This window comes from Bubalus bubalis, chromosome 8 (assembly GCF_019923935.1).
Source record: "Bubalus bubalis isolate 160015118507 breed Murrah chromosome 8, NDDB_SH_1, whole genome shotgun sequence".
Classification (NCBI taxonomy): Eukaryota; Metazoa; Chordata; class Mammalia; order Artiodactyla; family Bovidae; genus Bubalus; species Bubalus bubalis.
In genome coordinates, this window is record NC_059164.1 from 12,240,117 (window position 1) to 12,259,967 (window position 19,851).

The 19,851-nt window shown below is 40.5% G+C and overlaps 1 protein-coding gene across 1 annotated transcript in view; it reads right to left on the reverse strand.

Moving 5' to 3' along the window:
* Positions 1-312: 312 nt before the first annotated feature.
* PON3 (paraoxonase 3) overlaps positions 313-19,851 on the reverse strand; it is a 37,252-nt gene continuing 17,713 nt past the window's right edge. Inside the window, exons 5-9 of the mRNA XM_006065927.4 lie at positions 16,994-17,120; positions 4,915-5,115; positions 3,344-3,425; positions 2,976-3,104; positions 313-564 (exon numbers count right to left, since the gene is read on the reverse strand). Of these exons, the coding sequence (XP_006065989.3) occupies positions 406-564; positions 2,976-3,104; positions 3,344-3,425; positions 4,915-5,115; positions 16,994-17,120 (698 nt within the window). The 3' untranslated portion in view covers positions 313-405. The remainder of the gene's footprint in view (positions 565-2,975; positions 3,105-3,343; positions 3,426-4,914; positions 5,116-16,993; positions 17,121-19,851) is intronic.

The window sequence follows — 19,851 nt, forward strand, 5'->3', positions numbered from 1 at the left end:
TCGTGCAATTGAAGGAAGAGAAGGGGAATTGTAAATATTTGAACATTAGCTCTTCTCCTGGTCTGGACTGCAGGAGGCTCAGAACAGCACAGCTGTATGAGGTAATTTTGCCACACAGCTACCAAGTAAGCTGGACACCTCACTCATCACAGCTCACATGTCTTATTATAGAAAGAATATTGGGAATAGTTGGTTAAAGAATTGAGAGGTTTGGTTTCTTGTTGGACTGTCACTAACTTAACTTGTAATTAGGGGAATATTATGTAATCTTTCTGATTCTTTATGTCTATGCATAAGAAAAGCTGGACACACTTTTATTGGTGTTTGTCATTTACTTAGAGTTCCACTTATGTGATTAGGGGTTTACTTTTACCAAATGTGTAGACTTTTGGGAATATCTGGAGTCTAGAGCTCACAGTACAGGGCTTTGTGAAATACAGTGCCTATGAGAAGCTTCCCCCTATACACAGAAGCCACAGAGCTGCCCTGAAGCACCGAGCCATTGTTGGCATATATGGTGCTTATCATGGGCTTCTCAGACAAAGCGTTCTGGATGCGAAGTGCCTGTCAAGAAAGAACATTCATTAGTAGTATAAGAACAAACAGCTGTCAGAGACATTTTCTTTCCCAAACACTCCAGGACTTGTACAATTCTCAGAAATCAGTAAGTTAAAATCTGTGCATCTTCAGTCTTTTTTTTTTTTTCTTCTTATTCTAATGAAAGTAATCTCACATCAGCCAAATTCCTCAACAGATGGTTTGCACAATTTCGATAGTTCGGGCATGTCTATAGAGACAGGTAAGAACCATGAATGCTTTTATCTAATTGAGTATACAGTCTTCCTTCTGTAGAAAGGGTCTTGCCTTTCACTGGACATACAGCATGGGGAGGTAAGCATGGAGCAAAATAATGAAGGGACAGTGGGTTAGCTAGCCAAACCAACCCAGAACCAGTGGATGGTAGTTTTCACGGCTGCAGCCCCCACTCAGGGAAGCAAGTGTAAAGAATGCACACTCTGGAATTCAGTCTGACACAACTGCCTAGTCCTATTTTTGATCTGCAGGATTAACACTCTTTAGTTTGCTAATCAGTAAATATATACGTGCTCAGGTTTCCAAATAGCTTGGATGAAGTTCACTCAATCAGGACATGATGTGAATCAAAGAAAACCAAGTAGGAGTTCATGAGTCTATATCGACATCTCATTAAAAGAGTTTAGTAGAGTTGTTTTTTTTTTTTTTTTAAGTTCCTACCTTAAGGAAGATCCTACAACTTTATCTCAGGTTTGTTACATGGAAATAAATACTCAAGATGGAACTCATGTAAACATTAGCCTCAAGCAAAAATAAAGGGTATCAGAGATTGTAAAGAATACCTAAAATAAACAAATGATTAAACTTGAAAATGGAGACATGAAAAAGAGTCTAAGCAATTTTCAAATCATTCTATGGATCATATTTTCTTTTGTTCTTTTAAAGCAGACATTATTGTTGGGCATTTGTAGAAAATTTGTATCACACATCTGAGGCTAGGGTAGCTTGCTAGCTCAGGGTGACATTCTTCAGGCTCCAGTCTCAGACTGTACTTTTTATATTTTTTGATGTTTTGGGTTATTATTATTATTATTATTTTTGGTTGTTGTTTTTTTGTCAACAAGTTGTGACTAGGGAATTCCCTGGATGTCCAGTGGTTAGGACTCCACAATTTCACCGCCAAGGGTTCAGTCTCTGGTCTGCGAACTAAGATCCCACAAGCTATGCGATGTGGCCCCCCCCAAAAAAAAAAAAAAAAAAGTTGTGACTAATTTGTTAATAAAAGAAAAAAAATTTTATTTTTATTTATTTATTTTTACTGTACTGCACAGCATGTGGGATCTTAGTTCCCCAACCAGGGATCAAGTGTGAGCCCCTGCATTGGAAGCACAGAATCTTAACCAGTGGATTGCCAGGAAATCTCAAGAAACAAATTAAAAAAAAAAAAAACTAAAGAATAGCAATTTTGGAAGCAGTATGTTCTCTTTACCCACTGGACCAATTACCAGGGTGGCATTTGAGGCTCAATTTCCCAACACCCCAAACCTAGATTCAAACATTATATCTTTGTTAGAATCTTACCTTCTCAGTGAGGTCTGTCTTAGTCTCTGTATTTACTAAGACCTGCTGTCCCTCTGTTCACAGCAGTCCTGATCCCTTTTACTGTTATGCTTTTTTTTCCATAGAACTTTTCAACTTAAAACTTACTATTAATATATAATTTACTTATTTCTGATGCTTATTGTTCATTGAGTATCTCCCTCCCTAACAGTAGGGATCTTGGTATGCTTTATTTTCTGATGTATATTCTAAGTATGAGAACAAAGTCTAGTGCATTATAAGTGCTCAATAATTTTTGGGAATAAATCTCTCATAGTATGTTGCCAAGAATTTATATCTGTATTTAAATTCACTAGAGATTTTTTTATTCTTAAGCATAATGCTGTAGAAATTGCAATACTTTATGCTGTTGTTTTTAATGCCATATAAAATTCAATGGTGTATGATATTATTTTAGAAGAGATTTAAAATAACATCTTTAAAATGAGACATTCTTCAGCACTATCATATATAATAGAACTGCTGGCAAAATCTAATTTTGTTTTGAGATTACATTTAAACCAGGGTTTAATCAAGATCATTTAAACCAGGGTTCCCCATTCCCTGGGCCACAGACTGGCACCCATGATTTCTAAAAACAAGTATAGCTTTTGCATGGATGGGATATGTTGTTTAGCACTGATGGTTAATGGGCACCAGGTGACTTGAAAGGGTTAATGGGCTGTATCTCCCCAGCCTGTCCCAAATCTTACTCTTTCCATATGCAGAATTTGTTCAGTTCTGGAACATCACATATAGCCTGCAAAATTCTCCCAAGTCACCTCCATTATTATTTGTTCTTGCAGCTTTCCCCTGCAGTTCAGGTAAGTCTAAGAACTTACTTCTGACCCTGGAGGATCCTCGGTGTTATACATCAGCAGCTTGATAGCATTAGGATGGCATCCTGCCAAAATATCTCCCGTGTCAGGATCAACAGTTAAGTTATCCACTAAGGTGTCCAACTGGATTACCTTCCAATGAAGAGGAAGCAGTGAAACATTGTTCTGACTTTCATCCCTCCCACCTCCCTCCTACCAGCTCCTTCTGGCTCCCCAAATTGGTATTTTTGCTACTGAATTTTCTAAGTGCAAACATAATGTCACCATCATTCTTCTAAAATAGTCTCATTTCCTTCATTCAAGAAGTACATTCCCAGGTCAAGCTTGGGAGCTAATGGAACATATTGTATGGGAAACCAGGGTACTGTTACCTTGAGTTGAGTTAAATCCCAGTTGTCATGTATTTTCATAACATGAATGTTCTTATCTGATACATCAGCTACATAGATATACCTTTGAAGTAAACAACATTGACATTTAAGCAAGTAATAATGAAAGATGACACTAACACTTATTTTGGAAAAGAGGTATACAAATTCACAATAGCTCAACATGCCCGTGCAATACCTTGCTATAAACCACAGTGAAAGATAATGGAGTAGTATGTTTAATACTTTTGAAGTACTTTAATAAGCTTTGAATATGAAATTTGACCAAAGGCAATGGAATTGGTGTTTCCAAATGACATACTGGCTCAGTCTCATTAGTTAACAGAGTCACAATTTATTCTTTAAATTGAATGGAGGTAAGTGGATCTCTTGTAAGGCCAATAGATTCTGTACTTCTAGTGCTTGAAACTAGTGCTTGAAAAGATGTAGCAGATGATCATGAAACTCAATCACAATCATTTTTAAAAAGAGGAAGAATACTTAGAATTGTTTTCCACAGGGATCATCTCTACTTACTACCATACCATTACATTTAATATTCATGGTACTCTTCTTTTTAAATAACGTTCCATTTTAAAACACTTTGAAAGAATGTTTCTCATAAAATTTTATACTGCATAAAATAGCATTTTCTCATAGAAAAGTCTGCTGTAGTATGAAAGGAAGTCTGCCACTTATATAATCACAGTGCCCAGTCTAAGTTGGGCCTCCCTGTCTAATAAGAACTTTTGAGTAACGGAACTTAGTATAAGTTAACTTAGTTAAAGTCCTTCTGGCCTCATAAAGAATAGAGGTATTGTGCATTTTTTCTCCTTTTTAGTCACACAAGAATTTGAAACAAACTATGCCTGCCCGCCTATGTCCCTGCCCAGGCTCTTTTTGCTACCACCTGTCCTGGGTGTCCAGGAGTCCACCAGTATCCGGGCCAGGGGGTAGGGCACAGCAGTCCTAGGCACTTCCCTGACAGGCTGGGGCAGGCTGGGGGTGCCTCCCATCCCAGCCAGCCTCCTGTCTCACCTAGCCTCCCATAGCCAGAAAGACGGGGCCCTTGAAATTTAAAAAATTAAGATAATAATATTAACAATGATAAAAAGAAGGCTGGGCCACAGAGACTTGCCCTCTCCTGGAGCCCAAGACCCACCTGGCCTTGTGGCCATGCTGGATACTCACCCCAGGACCAGGCACCCATCACCCCACAACCCATGGCCCCAGACCTCTGTAATTTTATATAGAGTTTGAGCTGAAGCTTCATATATTTAATTCATTTTGTTAAATAAGAAAACATATATCCTTTTTCCTCTATTAAAAAAAAAAAAGAATTTGAAACAAGGACCTCATATCCATGAGTCCAAATCCTTCATTTTATTGGGGGAGCCTTATGTGCACAAGGGCAGTGGTGGCTTAAGATCACACATTGAGTGTGACCCCTCGCCACACTGGATCCCTGCACACATGTATTGAGTACTTAAGCCTCAAGAAGTAACCACTTCTTCAGGGATGGAGTCCACAAGAACATCAAGGGTAAATGGTTGAAAATTCATAAAAGAGCTTACTTCTTGTCTAGTGAGATTGTAATTCCATTGGCAGAACTAAATCCTCTGTCCACCACTTTAACCTCTGTTGGGCTGTAGAACAGCACCTGAGTCCAGCGAAGATCCATGAACAACTCTAATAGCACCAAAAAGAAGTTGGTAAAATAGTGGTCTCTGGTGGCATAGAACTGTTCTGGTCCGAGAACCACAATATCATTCACACTAAAATGAAAAAAAAAAAAAAGAGAGAGAGAGAAAACCAACAAACCATGGACTAATTAAAATCATGAAATCTCAAAGACCAATAATTCATCATCTTGAAGAATTGTACAAGAACTAGTCTGGATTAAAGAATTCCACAAACAGTGCATGACTTTTCATTGCCCTGATGGGTTTTCTTTTAGCCACTTGTTGTTGTCTCACTCATGACCACCACAGATAACTACTATTAATATTCACAAGTTAACAGAGTTAGATTTGGAGTTTATCTGTAAACTTATCTGTTTTTGCTGACTCCTATGGAAGGGTGGCTGCGACGGGCGGGCGCGCTAAAGCGCAGGCGGCTGCGACGGGCGCGCTAAAGCGCGGCCGAGAGGAGCCACCCCATGTCCGAGGTCAGGGGCAGAGCTGGGAGGACCCCATGCCTGAAGGGCAGCAAGCAGCCAAGAGGAGTTATCCCACGTCCGAGGTCAGGGGCAGCGGCCAAGAGTACCAGATTGCGACGGCGCAGGAATGGCCCAGAGGAGCTATCCTGCGTCTGAGGTCAAGGGTGGCGACGAGAGGAGTTACCTCGCGTCGGAGGTCAGGGGCGGCAGCCAGAAGGAGATACCCCACACCCCAAGCCCAAGGCCAGGGGCGGCGGCCGGGAGGAGCAACCGCATGCCCGAGGCCAGGGACAGTGGCTGGGAGGACCAACCCCAGGTCCAAGGAGCCGTAGCTGCGCGGGTGCAGGAGGGCCTAGAGGAGATATCCCATGTTGCAGGTCAGGAAGGACGGCGGTGAGGAGATACCCCTCGTCCAAGGTAAGGAGCAATGGCTGCATTTTGCTGCAGCAGCCGTGAAGAGATACCCCTTGCCCAAGGTAAGAGAAACCCAAGTAAGACGGTAGGTGTTGCAAGAGGGCATCAGAGGGCAAACACACTGAAACCATACTCACAGAAAACTAGTCAATCTAATCACACTAGGACCACAGCCTTGTCTAACTCAGTGAAACTAAGCCATGCCCGTGGGGCAACCCAAGATGGGCGGGTCATGGTGGAGAGATCTGACAGAATGTGGTCCACTGGAGAAGGGAATGGCAAACCACTTCAGTATTCTTGCCTTGAGAACCCCATGAACAGTATGAAAAGGCAAAATGATAGGATACTGAAAGAGAAACTCCCCAGGTCAGTAGGTGCCCAATATGCTACTGGAGATCAGTGGAGAAATAACTCCAGAAGGAATGAAGGGATGGAGCCAAAGCAAAAAGAATACCCAGCTGTGGATGTGACTGGTGATAGAAGCAAGGTCCGCTGCTGTAAAGAGCAATATTGCATAGGAACCTGGAATGTCAGGTCCATGAATCAAGGCAAATTGGAAGTGGTCAAACAGGAGATGGCAAGAGTGAATGTCGACATTCTAGGAATCAGCGAACTGAAATGGACTGGAATGGGTGAATTTAACTCAGATGACCATTATATCTACTACTGCAGGCAGGAATCCCTCAGAAGAAATGGAGTGGCCATCATGGTCAACAAAGAGTCCGAAATGCAGGACTTGGATGCAATCTCAAAAACGACAGAATGATCTCTGTTCGTTTCCAAGGCAAACCATTCATTATCACAGTAATCCAAGTCTATGCCCCAACCAATAATGCTGAAGAAGCTGAAGTTGAACGATTCTATGAAAACCTACAAGACCTTTTAGAACTAACACCCAAAAAAGATGTCCTTTTCATTATAGGGGACTGGAATGCAAAAGTAGGAAGTCAAGAAACACCTGGAGTAACAGGCAAATTTGGCCTTGGAATACGGAATGAAGCAGGGCAAAGACTAATAGAGTTTTGCCGAGAAAATGCACTGGTCATAACAAACACCCTCTTCTAACAACACAAGAGAAGACTCTACACATGGACATCACCAGATGGTCAACACCGAAATCAGATTGATTATATTCTTTGCAGCCAAAGATGGAGAAGCTCTATACAGTCAGCAAAAACAAGACCAGGAGCTGACTGTGGCTCAGACCATGAACTCCTTATTGCCAAATTCAGACTTAAATTGAAGAAAGTAGGGAAAACCACTAGACCATTCAGGTATGACCGAAATCAAATCCCTTATGATTATACAGTGGAAGTGAGAAATAGATTTAAGGGCCTAGATCTGCTAGACAGAGTGCCTGATGAACTATGGAATGAGGTTCGTGACATTGTACGCGAAACAGGGATCAAGACCATCCCCATGGAAAAGAAATGCAAAAAAGCAAAATGGCTGTCTGGGGAGGCCTTACAAATAGCTGTGAAAAGAAGAGAAGCGAAAAGCAAGGGAGAAAAGGAAAGATATAAACGTCTGAATGCAGAGTTCCAAAGAATAGCAAGAAGATATAAGAAAGCCTTCTTCAGTGATCAATGCAAAGAAATAGAGGAAAACAACAGAATGGGAAAAACTAGAGATCTCTTCAAGAAAATCAGAGATACCAAAGGAACATTTCATGCAAAGATGGGCTCAATAAAGGACAGAAATGGTATGGACCTAATAGAAACAGAAGATATTAAGAAGAGGTGCCAGGAATACACAGAAGAACTGTACAAAAAAGATCTTCACGACCCAGATAACCACGATGGTGTGATCACTGACCTAGAGCCAGACATCCTGGAATGTGAAGTCAAGTAGGCCTTAGAAAGCATCATTATGAACAAAGCTAGCAGAGGTGATGGAATTCCAGTTGAGCTATTCCAAATCCTGAAAAATGATGCTGTGAAAGTGCTGCACTCGATATGCCAGCAAATTTGGAAAACTCAGCAGTGGCCACAGGACTGGAAAAGGTCAGTTTTCATTCCAATCCCAAAGAAAGGCAATGCCAAAGAATGCTCCAACTACCGCACAATTGCACTCATCTCACACGCTAGTAAAGTAATGCTCAAAATTCTCCAAGCCAGGCTTCAGCAATACGTGAACCATGAACTTCCAGATGTTCAAGCTGGTTTTAGAAAAGGCAGAGGAACCAGAGATCATATTGCCAACATCCGCTGGATCATGGAAAAAGCAAGAGAGTTCCAGAAGAGCATCTATTTCTGCTTTATTGACTATGCCAAAGCCTTTGACTGTGTGGATCAAAATAAACTGTGGAAGATTCTTCAAGAGATGGGAATACCAGACCACCTGATCTGCCTCTTGAGAAATTTGTATGCAGGTCAGGAAGCAACAGTTAGAACTGGGCATGGAAGAACAGACTGGTTCCAAATAGGAAAAGGAGTTCGTCAAGGCTGTATATTGTCACCTGCTTATTTAACTTATATGCAGAGTACATCATGAGAAACGCTGGACTGGAAGAAACACAAGCTGGAATCAAGATTGCCAGGAGAAATATCAATAACCTCAGACATGCAGATGACACCACCCTTATGGCAGAAAGTGAGGAGGAACTAAAGAGCCTCTTGATGAAAGTGAAAGTGGAGAGTGAGAAAGTTGGCTTAAAGCTCAACATTCAGAAAACGAAGATCATGGCATCCGGTCCCACCACTTCATGGGAAATAGATGGGGAAACAGTGGAAACAGTGTCAGACTTTATTTTTCTGGGCTCCAAAATCACTGCAGATGGTGACTGCAGCCATGAAATTAAAAGACGCTTACTCCATGGAAGGAAAGTTATGACCAACCTAGAGAGCATATTGAAAAGCAGAGACATTGCTTTGCCAACAAAGGTTCGTCTAGTCAAGGCTATGGTTTTTCCTGTGGTCATGTATGGATGTGAGAGTTGGACTGTGAAGAAGGCTGAGCGCCGAAGAATTGATGCTTTTGAACTGTGGTGTTGGAGAAGACTCTTGAGAGTCCTTTGGACTGCAAGGAGATCCAACCAGTCCATTCTAAAGGAGATCAGCCCTGGGATTTCTTTGGAAGGAATGAGGCTAAAGCTGAAACTCCAGTACTTTGGCCACCTCATGTGAAGAGTTGACTCATTGGAAAAGACTCTGATGCTGGGAGGGATTGGGGGCAAGAGGAGAAGGGGACGACAGAAGATGAGATGGCTGGATGGCATCACTGACTCGATGGACGTGAGTCTGTGTGAACTCTGGGAGTTGTTGATGGACAGGGCGGCCTGGCATGCTGTGATTCATGGGGTCACAAAGAGTAGGACATGACTGAGCGACTGATCTGATCTGATCTGATGGAAGGGAAGGGACTTCCCGGGTGGCTCACAGTCCCTTCCCTTCCATAGGAGTCAGCAAAAACAGATAAGTTTACAGATAAACCCCAAATCTAAATCTGTTAGCTTGTGAATGTTAATAGTAGTTATCTGTGGTGGTCATGGTGCAGTTCTGGTTCTCTTCTTTCTTGAATTAGGCTTCTCCATGCCCTTGGAGTTAGGCACAGCCATGTGACTTGCTCTGGCCAATGAAAATGAAATGATATATTAGCTTCTGAGATGGGAGGCTTTGAGAGCCAGAATGCTTTCCTCACTCTCCCACAGTAACCAGCAACTTTTCTGGTAAAGTGTGGTCCTGTCTTAGGGTTCTACATGAGGACACCATACAACTGACTTCCTGAATCTACAGTGTACATAGCATAAGTGAGAAAACAAAACAACTTCATCATTTGAGCTGTGAAAGAGTTAGGGGTTTTCTTTTCTATTATTGCACCAAGACCCAGATCAGTCTGACCGTTATATTTTCTCTGCATAGGTGGGATTATGAGTGTTATTCTTTCTTATTTATGTTCTTTAATACCATTAAAAATTTTAAATGAAGCAAGTCTTACAACAAAAGTCAATAAAAACAAAGTCAGTTCCATTTTGGAAAAGAAAAAAAGAGATGACTTGAAAAAAAAATGCAAGAAAAACAATGGAACTTTGTGTGTGTGCGTGAAGCTCCTTTATGCAGCAACTTTGTAAAATATACAATATTGTCAAAAAGTTTAATGTGCCACCCTTTCTCATGGTATACATGATTTTAAAATTTTTTATTTTATATTAGAGTATAGTCAGTTAACAATGATGTTAGTTGCAGGTGTATAACAAAGTGATTCAGTTACACCTATACAAGTTTAGACTTAATTCAGGAAAGAAAAATTTGGATGAATTAGGAGCTACTTTGAGGTTTTGGTGTATAATGATTTTCCCAAGTTTGTTGGGCTACTTCTCTTATAGGTCTCAGTTTACACAGTCCTTCTTCGAAGAGGTATTGCCCAACACCATAGATTAAGTTAAACTCCCTCATAATATGTCCTGTAGCACTTTCTTCCACCTCTTGAAATGCCTTGTCATTGTGTTCATCAGGGCACCTCTCAAAGTCCTCAAAGCCCACCTGCTCTGTTCCAGCTGGCACTGCTTCACCCTGCTCTGCATGGGACCTGACATAATTCCACAGTGTACCTTCTAGTACCTTGCCCATGTCTGTTATGGGCCTCTTACTCCTACTTCCAGGCTTCCAGATTGTTATCAAAGCACAGGCTATCACCAGATTTGCCTGCATAAGGAGCTATGTGCAGGAATTAACAACCCTTGAAGCAAACCTTTGACTACTGAAAGATGGGGCTGGTGGATAAATTCCTCTTCTTTTCTTATCTTGACTAGACTGTCTTGAAATGATGCCTGTGTTGCTTATTGGAGGGCAATCGCATGATTTCAAGTAGTCAGTCACACTTAGCAGTGGCTGGCTTGACAAATATATTTACTATAGACTCTCTTCTGTATTTGTTCAGTTCAGGTTAGTTGCTCAGTCATGTTTGACTCTTTGTAACCCCATGGACTGTAGCACGCCTCCCTGTCCATCACCAACTCCCAGAGTTTACTCAAACTCATGTCCATTGAGTCAGTGATGCCATCCAACCATCTCATCCTCTGTTGTCCCCTTCTTCTCCTGCCCTCAATCTTTCCCAGCATCAGGGTCTTTTCCAATAAGTCAGTTCTTCACATCAGGTGCCCAAAGTATTGGAGTTTCAGCTTCAGCAGCAGTCCTTCCAGTAAATATTCAGGACTGATTTCCTTTAGGACTGACTGGTTGGATCTCCTTGCAGTCCAAGGGACTCTAAGAGTATCTCCAACACAACAGTTCAAAAGCATCAATTATTGAGTGCTCAGCTTTCTTTATAGTACAACTCTCACATCCATAAATGATAACTAGAAAAACCATAGCTTTGACTAGATGGACCTTTGTTGGCAAAGTAATGTCTCTGCTTTTGAATATGCTGTCTAGGTTGGTCATAGCTTTTCTTCCAAGGAGTAAGCGTCTTTTAATTTCATGGCTGCAGTCACCATCTGCAGTGATTTTGGAGCCCCAAAACATAAAGTCTGTCATTGTTTCCCTATCTATTTTCCATGCAGTGATGGGACCAGATGCCTTGATCTTAGTTTTCTGAATGTTGAGTTTTAAGCCAACTTTTCCACTCTCCTCTTTTACTTTTATCAAAAGGCTCTTTAGTTCTTCTTTGCTTTCTGCCATAAGGATGGTGTCATCTGTATATCTGAGGTTATTGATATTTCTCCTGGAAATCTTGATTCCAGCTTATGCTTCCTCCAGCCCAGCATTTCTTATGATGTACTCTGCATATAAGTTAAATAAGCCGGGTAACAACATATAGCTTTGACATACTCCTTTCCCTATTTGGAACCAGTTTGTTGTTCCATGTCCAGTTCTAACTGTTGCTTCCTGACCTGCATACAGATTTCTTAGGAGGCAGGTCAGGTGGTCTGGTATTCCCATCTCTTTCAGAATTTCCCACAGTTTATTGTGATCCACACAGTCAAAGGCTTTGGCATAGTCTCTTGTGAATAGTGCTGCTGTAAAAAGGTTACCACAAGCTGGGAGGCTTAAGACAACAGATTTGTTGTGTCATTTGCTGTCTGTCTTCTTATAAGGACATCAGTTGTATTGGATTAAAGGCAGGCTCTAATATAGCCTCATCTTAACTAATTACATCTACAAACTTCCTATTTCCAAATAAGGTCATGTTTTGATGTATGGGACGGGGGTTAAAATTTCAACTTATCTTTTTGAAGGGACACAGTTCAACCTATGACACTGCCCTTCCCCTGCCTCAGGTTGGTCTCTGATTTTTGTATCCTGGGGTGGTCCTCCCTAATAAAGGAATTGTGTCTCAAGTTTTCCCTCCGGCTATGCCGAGGAGCTATTCCCATGAGATGACGTTGTTGCATTTGATCCTCACAATCACCAGGTAGGTAATCAGGCCTGTGAGAAAATCCCCATTTTGCTGAAGAACACTGAAGCACAGGTTAAGGGGTTGGTCCACAGTTTCTCAGTTACCTTGTGGCAGTCCTAGTCCCCACCATGCCTCAGAACCCAACACGACACATCATGGGAGAAGTCAACAATGTTAAGTTCTCTTACTTCCTCCCCTCTGCTTTTGTTGCCCCCTAATTCTGTTTGGAGACATTAAAATATGTCGTTGAGAAAGAGAGCAAAGGAGAGAAGATGAATTTCGTTCCTTTGCTTTCCCTACTCTTCTTCCTGATGCAAAGATGGACCTCTACTGTTTTAGAACCAGTCTTTTAATGCTGAGTCTGTTTTATAAAAGATTCTTCATAGTTCATTACAGGCTCGGAACAGGCAACCTAGCCCATAAAAAAACTTAGAATTTTTCTAAAAGATGTTCATCACAGTGAGTAAGAGCCCAGCTTTGAATTCAGATAGGTCAAGGTTTACACCTAATTCAGCCACTTACAAGTTATATAACTTGGGGAAGTAACTTGGCCCCAAACTGCTCTAAGTGTGTTTACTACTGCCTGTTACTAAAGGCAGTTGTGAGAAGAGGTGGATCAGGTATTTTGGCACAATGCCTGGCACATAGTCAACACTTGATAAGTGTGAATTTGTATATGTGCCTCCAGGCCTTTCCCGCCCCCCACCCCCCCACCCCCCTTCAAATTCTACTTTAAAGCTTTGATTGAACAAAGGAATGGTCCTTCTGGAGGCTGGTTATAACACCCAGTGGGTGTGGCTTTCAGATTACAACCTACAAGGAAAACTAGAGGGTGTGGGTGTTTAAAGAGCCCAATAGCAGGTACTGCACTGCTGTGTTACCAAGGATGGAATTAGAGTTTGGGAATATAAATGAGCACCTTTATAGGATTAAAATGCTTTCCAAAAGTTAGAGATATTCAATACTAAATACAGCAATTTCTAGTGAGGTGCAGGGCAGTGTCACCATGGGAACCTTTAGAAAGGTTTAGGGAAAAAAAAACACTTCAAAACAAAAGTTTAAGATAGCCTGCTCTTTAGAGAAGAGCTAACACTTATCCTACTCAAAACTCTTCCAGAAAATTGCAAAGGAAGGTAAACTTCCAAACTCATTCTATGAGGCTACCATCACCCTAATACCAAAACCTGACAAAGATGCCACACAAAAAAAGAAAACTACAGGCCAATATCACTGATGAACATAGATGCAAAAATCCTTAACAAAATTCTAGCAAACAGAATCCAACAACATATTAAAAAGATCATACATCATGACCAATTGGGCTCTATCCCAGGGATGCAAGGATTCTTCAATATCTGCAAATCAATCAACGTAATACACCACATTAACATATTGAAAAATAAAAACCATATGATTATCTCAATAGATGCAGAGAAAGCCTTTGACAAAATTCAGCATCCATTTATGATAAAAACTCTCCAGAAACCAGGAATAGAAGGAACATACCTCAACATAATAAAAGCTATATATGACAAACCCACAGCAAAAGTTACCAATAGTGAAATATTGAAACCATTTCCCCTAAAGTCAGGACCAAGACAAGGGTACCCCCAATCTCACCACTACTATTCAACATAGTTTTGGAAGTTATTGCCACAGCAATCAGCAGAAAAAGAAATAAAAGGAATCCAGATTGGAAAAGAAGAAGTAAAACTCTCACTGTTTGCAGATGATAAGATTCTATACAAAGAAAACCTTAAAGACTCCACCAGAAAATTACTAGAGCTAATTAATGAATATAGTAAAGTTGCAGGATATAAAATCAACACACAGAAATCCTTTGCATTCCTATATACTAACAGTGAGAAAACATAAAGAGAAATTAAGGAAACAATTCCATTCACCATTGCAACGAAAAGAATAAAATACTTATGAATATATCTACCTAAAGAAACTAAAGACCTATATATAGAAAACTATAAAACACTGGTGAAAGAAATCAAAGAGGACACTAATAGATGGAGAAATATACCGTGTTCATGTATCAGAAGAATCAATATAGTGAAAATGAGTATACTACCCAAAGCAATCTATAGATTCAATGCAATCCCTATCAAGCTACCAATGGTATTTTTCACAGAACTAGAACAAATAATTTCACGATTTGTATGGAAATACAAAAAACCTCGAATAGCCAAAGCAATCTTGAGAAAGAAGAATGGAAATGGAGGAATCAACCTGCCTGACTTCAGGCTCTACTACAAAGCCACAGTCATCAAGACAGTATGGCACTGGCACAAAGACAGAAATATAGATCAATAGAACAAAATAGAAAGCCCAGAGATAAATCCACACACGTATGGATACCTTATCTTTGACAAAGGAGGCAATCTTTTTAACAAGTGGTGCTGGGAAAACTGGTCAACGACTTGTAAAAAGATGAAATTAGAACACTTTCTAATGCCATACACAAAAATAAACTCAAAATGGATTAAAGATCTAAATGTAAGGCCAGAAACTATAAAACTCCTAGAGGAAAACATAGGCAAACACTCTCTGACATAAATCACAGCAGGATCCTCTATGATCCACCTCCCAGAATATTGGAAATAAAAGCAAAAATAAACAAATGGGACCTAATTAAAATTAAAAGCTTCTGCACAACAAAGGAAACTATAAGCAAGGTGAAAAGACAGCCTTCAGAATAGGAGAAAATAATAGCAAACAAAGCAACTGACAAAGAATTAATCTCAAAAATATACAAGCAACTCCTGCAGCTCAATTCCAGAAAAATAAATGACCCAATCAAAAAATGGTCCAAAGAACTAAACATTTCTCCAAAGAAGACATACAGATGGCTAACAAACACATGAAAAGATGCTCAACATCACTCATTATCAGAGAAATGCAAATCAAAACCATAATGAGGTACCATTTCATGCTGGTCAGAATGGCTGCGATCCAAAAGTCTACAAGCAATAAATGCTGGAGAGGGTGTGGAGAAAAGGGAACCCTCTTACACTGTGGGTGGGAATGTAAACTAGGACAGCCACCATGGAGTACAGTGTGGAGATTCCTTAAAAAACTGGAAATAGAACTGCCATATGTCACTCTGTTTATTTAACTTATATGCAGAGTACATCATGAGAAACGCTGGACTGGAAGAAACACAAACTGGAATCAAGATTGCCGAGAGAAATATCAATAACCTCAGATATGCAGATGACACCACCCTTATGGCAGAAAGTGAAGAGGAACTAAAAAGCCTCTTGATGAAAGTGAAAGTGGAGAGTGAGAAAGTTGGCTTAAAGCTCAACATTCAGAAAACGAAGATCATGGCATCCGGTCCCACCACTTCATGGGAAATAGATGGGGAAACAGTGGAAGCAGTGTCAGACTTTATTTTTGGGGGCTCCAAAATCACTGCAGATGGTGACTGCAGCCATGAAATTAAAAGACGCTTACTCCATGGAAGGAAAGTTATGACCAACCTAGACAGCATATTCAAAAGCAGAGACATTACTTTGCCAACAAAGGTTCGTCTAGTCAAGGCTATGGTTTTTCTTGTGGTCATGTATGGATGTGAGAGTTGGACTGTGAAGAAGGCTGAGTGCCGAAGAATTGATGCTTTTGAACTGTGGTGTTGGAGAAGACTCTTGAGAGTCCCTTGGAGTGCAAGGAGATCCAACCAGTCCATTCTAAAGGAGATCAGCCCTGGGATTTCTTTGGAAGGAATGATGCTAAAGCTGAAACTCCAGTACTTTGGCCACCTCATGTGAAGAGTTGACTCATTGGAAAAGACTCTGATGCTGGGAGAGATTGGGGGCAGCAGGAGAAGGGGACAACAGAGGATGAGATGGCTGGATGGCATCACTGACTCGATGGACGTGAGTCTGAGTGAACTCCGGGAGTTGGTGATGGACAGGGAGGCCTGGCGTGCTGCGATTCATGAGGTCACAAAGAGTCGGACACGACTGAGTGACTGATCTGATCTGATGACCCAGCAATCCCACTGATGGGCATACACACCAAGGAAACCAGAATCGAAAGAGACATGTGTACCCCAATGTTCATTGCAGCACTGTTTATAATAGCCAGGACATGGAAGCAACCTAGATGTCCATCAGCAGACGAATGGATAAGAAAGCTGTGGTACATATACACAATGGAATATTACTCAGCTATTAAAAATAATACATTTGAATCAGTTCTAATGGGGTGGATGAAACTGGAGCCTATTATACAGAATGAAGTAAGCCAGAAAGGAAAACACCAATACAGTATACTAACGCATATATGTGGAATTTAGAAAGATGGTAATGATAACCCTGTATGAGAGACAGCAAAAGAGACATATATGTGTAGAACAGTCTTTTGGACTCTGTGGGAGAGGGCAAGGGTGGGATGATTTGAGAGAATGGCATTGAAACGTGTATATTATCATATATGAAATGGATCGCCAGTCCAGGTTCGATGCATGATACAGGGTGCTCGGGGCTGGTGCGCTGGGATGACCCAGAGGGATGGGATGAGGAGGGAGGTGGGAGGGGCATTCAGGATGGGGAATACATGTACACCTGTGGCAGATTCATGTCAGTGTATGACAAAACCAATACAATATTGTAAAGTAATTAGCCTCCAAAAAAATAAAAACTAATAAAAATAATAAGACAGCCTGCTGAACTAAGAAAACAAAGCACACAGCAGAGGCGCAAAATAAATAGAAGTGCAAAATAATTCCATACCTTTTGAGAAGTTCGTGTTTTATAGTTTTCAGGTATACCAAAGAACGTTGTTGTTCCTCAAATTTAAATATCTCCACGGTGGAGTCCATGTGGGGATGATTCACAACATAAAGATATACAGTTTGGTCTAAATTGGAGAAAAGGCATAATTTCCAAGAAGTTGGCTTCAATTTCAACTATTTTAGACATAGTATAGAACTTGATTATGTCCAAGGATTTTTCTTACACACATCTTGTATGTGATCCCCACAACCCATCTGATGTAAGTCAAACAAATGCCAGAATCCCCATTTTATTGAAGAAACTGACACTCAGTAGGTTAATGACTTATGAGCAATTTTACCAACACCCAGTGGCAAAGCCAAGCCCAGATATTTCTGCAATGCTCCCTTCAGCCTCACCTGCACACCCTCTCTAACAGGAAGCTGCAGAGCTACCATGGTGCATAAACATAGATGTGGTTTCCCCAAGTGGCCCTTCAACAAACAGAAGTGGGTACAGGCAAATGAAGCTTTCCCGAGAATTCTTTTCTATGAGAAAAGCGTACATTGCAACACACATTCAAGAGGTATCAGGCCTGAGTAAACATATTAAACACCTCCCAGTTAGAGAATGAACCCCTAACACAAGTCACCATACCTGAGGTTGCAGAAACGGTATTTATTTGTGAACCCAACCGATGTGAAATGTAAATACGAGTGTAGGAGAAGATAGATTAGCCAGTTCTAGGTTATAACCAGCCTCAGGAATGTTCACCTGGGTCTGTTCTCATACTGGAATGTGAACTGCTGTGATGTGAACCAGATTAAGGTACTCTGGCTTGTCAGAGTAGTCTTTTCTAACTTACCAGGAGTTCTAAATCAGATGAGCTCCAGAGTTTGAAAAAACCTGAGCCCATGCTTCCACTCAGGACTGGATCTGCATTCATCTCCTCAGTTCCCTTCTTGGGGTTTCCAGTTATGCAGTAGAGCAAGCTGGAAGCTGGAGCTCTGAGATGTGGGGCTTATCCTCAGGGCCCCTGAAACACATGGGCAGCTTTATCTGAATTAAGGAAAAGTGCTTCCTCACAGATGAACCTTTCTTTTGGTCTGACCCAACTCTTTTCCAGGGACTTGACAGGGGACAAGTAGGATTTAGTCCCCACGTGGCCCTTCAACAAGACACTCTTGCTGGTCACAGCATGAAAAATATATGTGCTGCCCTGGTTTTACCCCCTTCTTAAGACCTTTTTTTCATTTAAGAGATGCCTGGTGAGAAGACTTTTATTCTCTATCTTCTCATGCATGCCAATTTATGTATAATGTTTTGGCCTTGTGAATTAAATACATAATTAGGGGAGGTCACTAATGAATAAAATAAGATGTTAATAATAATACACTCAACTTCTGAAAACCTGATTATATGCCTGAGGATTAATCGGTAAATGGTCCTAGCTTAAAAAAAAAAACACAACAGAAAAAACAACTTTCACTTCTGAGAGTGATGGGAATCATATGATGAATTTTTAGAAGGGAGTGACATGACCACATTTGCACAGAAAATAACTACTTGCTTATAAAATGATTTGAAGTGATATAAGAGGGCAGGTACCATCAGAGGCCACTGCAGAATCTAGGAAAGACATGCTGGGGATCTGGACTGGGATGGTGCAGGAAGGATAGGGAGAAGTGAGCAGCTTGGAGAGTTCTGTGAGGGGTGGATTGGACAGAACATTGTAAATAGTCAACTGAATGGGGCAGGGAGAGGAGAAGGGTCAAGGTTGGGCCCAGTGTTTTATTTTGAGGAATAAATTATATATGAAAGTACATTATGAACTGAAGAACAATATAAAACTGTTAGGTACAATTATCTTTTAAAGAAGAGCTTGCTAAGCAAATACACATCATATATTATTATAGATTTCAGGGGAATATTTAACTTAGTAAAAGACCCTGATGCACAGGAAGATTGAAGGCAAGAGGAAAAGGGGACGACAGAGGATGAGGTGGTTGGATGGCATCACTGACTCAATAGACATGAGTTTGAGCAAGCTCCAGGAGATGGTAAAGAAGAGGGAAGCCTGGTGTGCTGCAGTCCATAGGGTCGCAAAGAGTTGGACATAACTGAGTGACTGAACAATAACAAAAATAGCTTTGAGCTATTTAAAGGGTACCCATTTATTTAAAAATTAGCAAGTCTCTATTGGTTCAGATGAAAGGAATGAAACAGATCGATTGGATAAGTGGACTGAGATAATTATTAATATTTTTTTGTTCACTGAAATTACTCTAGTGAATTTATATTTAACAATGCATTGTAACTCCAGTATGTAATTGGAAGAATTAAAACACCATTCATTCAAAAATTTTGATTTGCAACACTTTCATTTCTCCTCCTTTTTATGTCATTACTACTAGAGAGGTTTCATTCTTCTGTAGACCCACAAATATTTAAAAATTGTTAGTCTGGACTTATACACTATAAAGAAAAATAATATTATTTTAAAGCATATATAATACAGTGTATTCATAATTATGCTCAGTTTTCTGTGACAGCTTTTATAAGATATAATTCACTTGGCATTAAACTCACACTTTGAAAATGTACAGTTTAGTGTTTTTAATGTATTCACAGAGTTGTCTACTAGTTCCAGAATATTTTCATCATTCCCCCAAAGAAACCCCATATCCATTGGCTGTCACGCCCCATTCCCCACTTTCCTGAGTCCCTGCCAACCATGAATCTACTTTTTGTCTCTATAAATGTACCTGTTCTGGACATTTAATATAAATGGAATCATACAGCATGTGGCATTTAGTGACTGAATTCTTTCACTTAGGGTAATGCTTACGGGGTTCATCAGTACTTCATTTATTTTT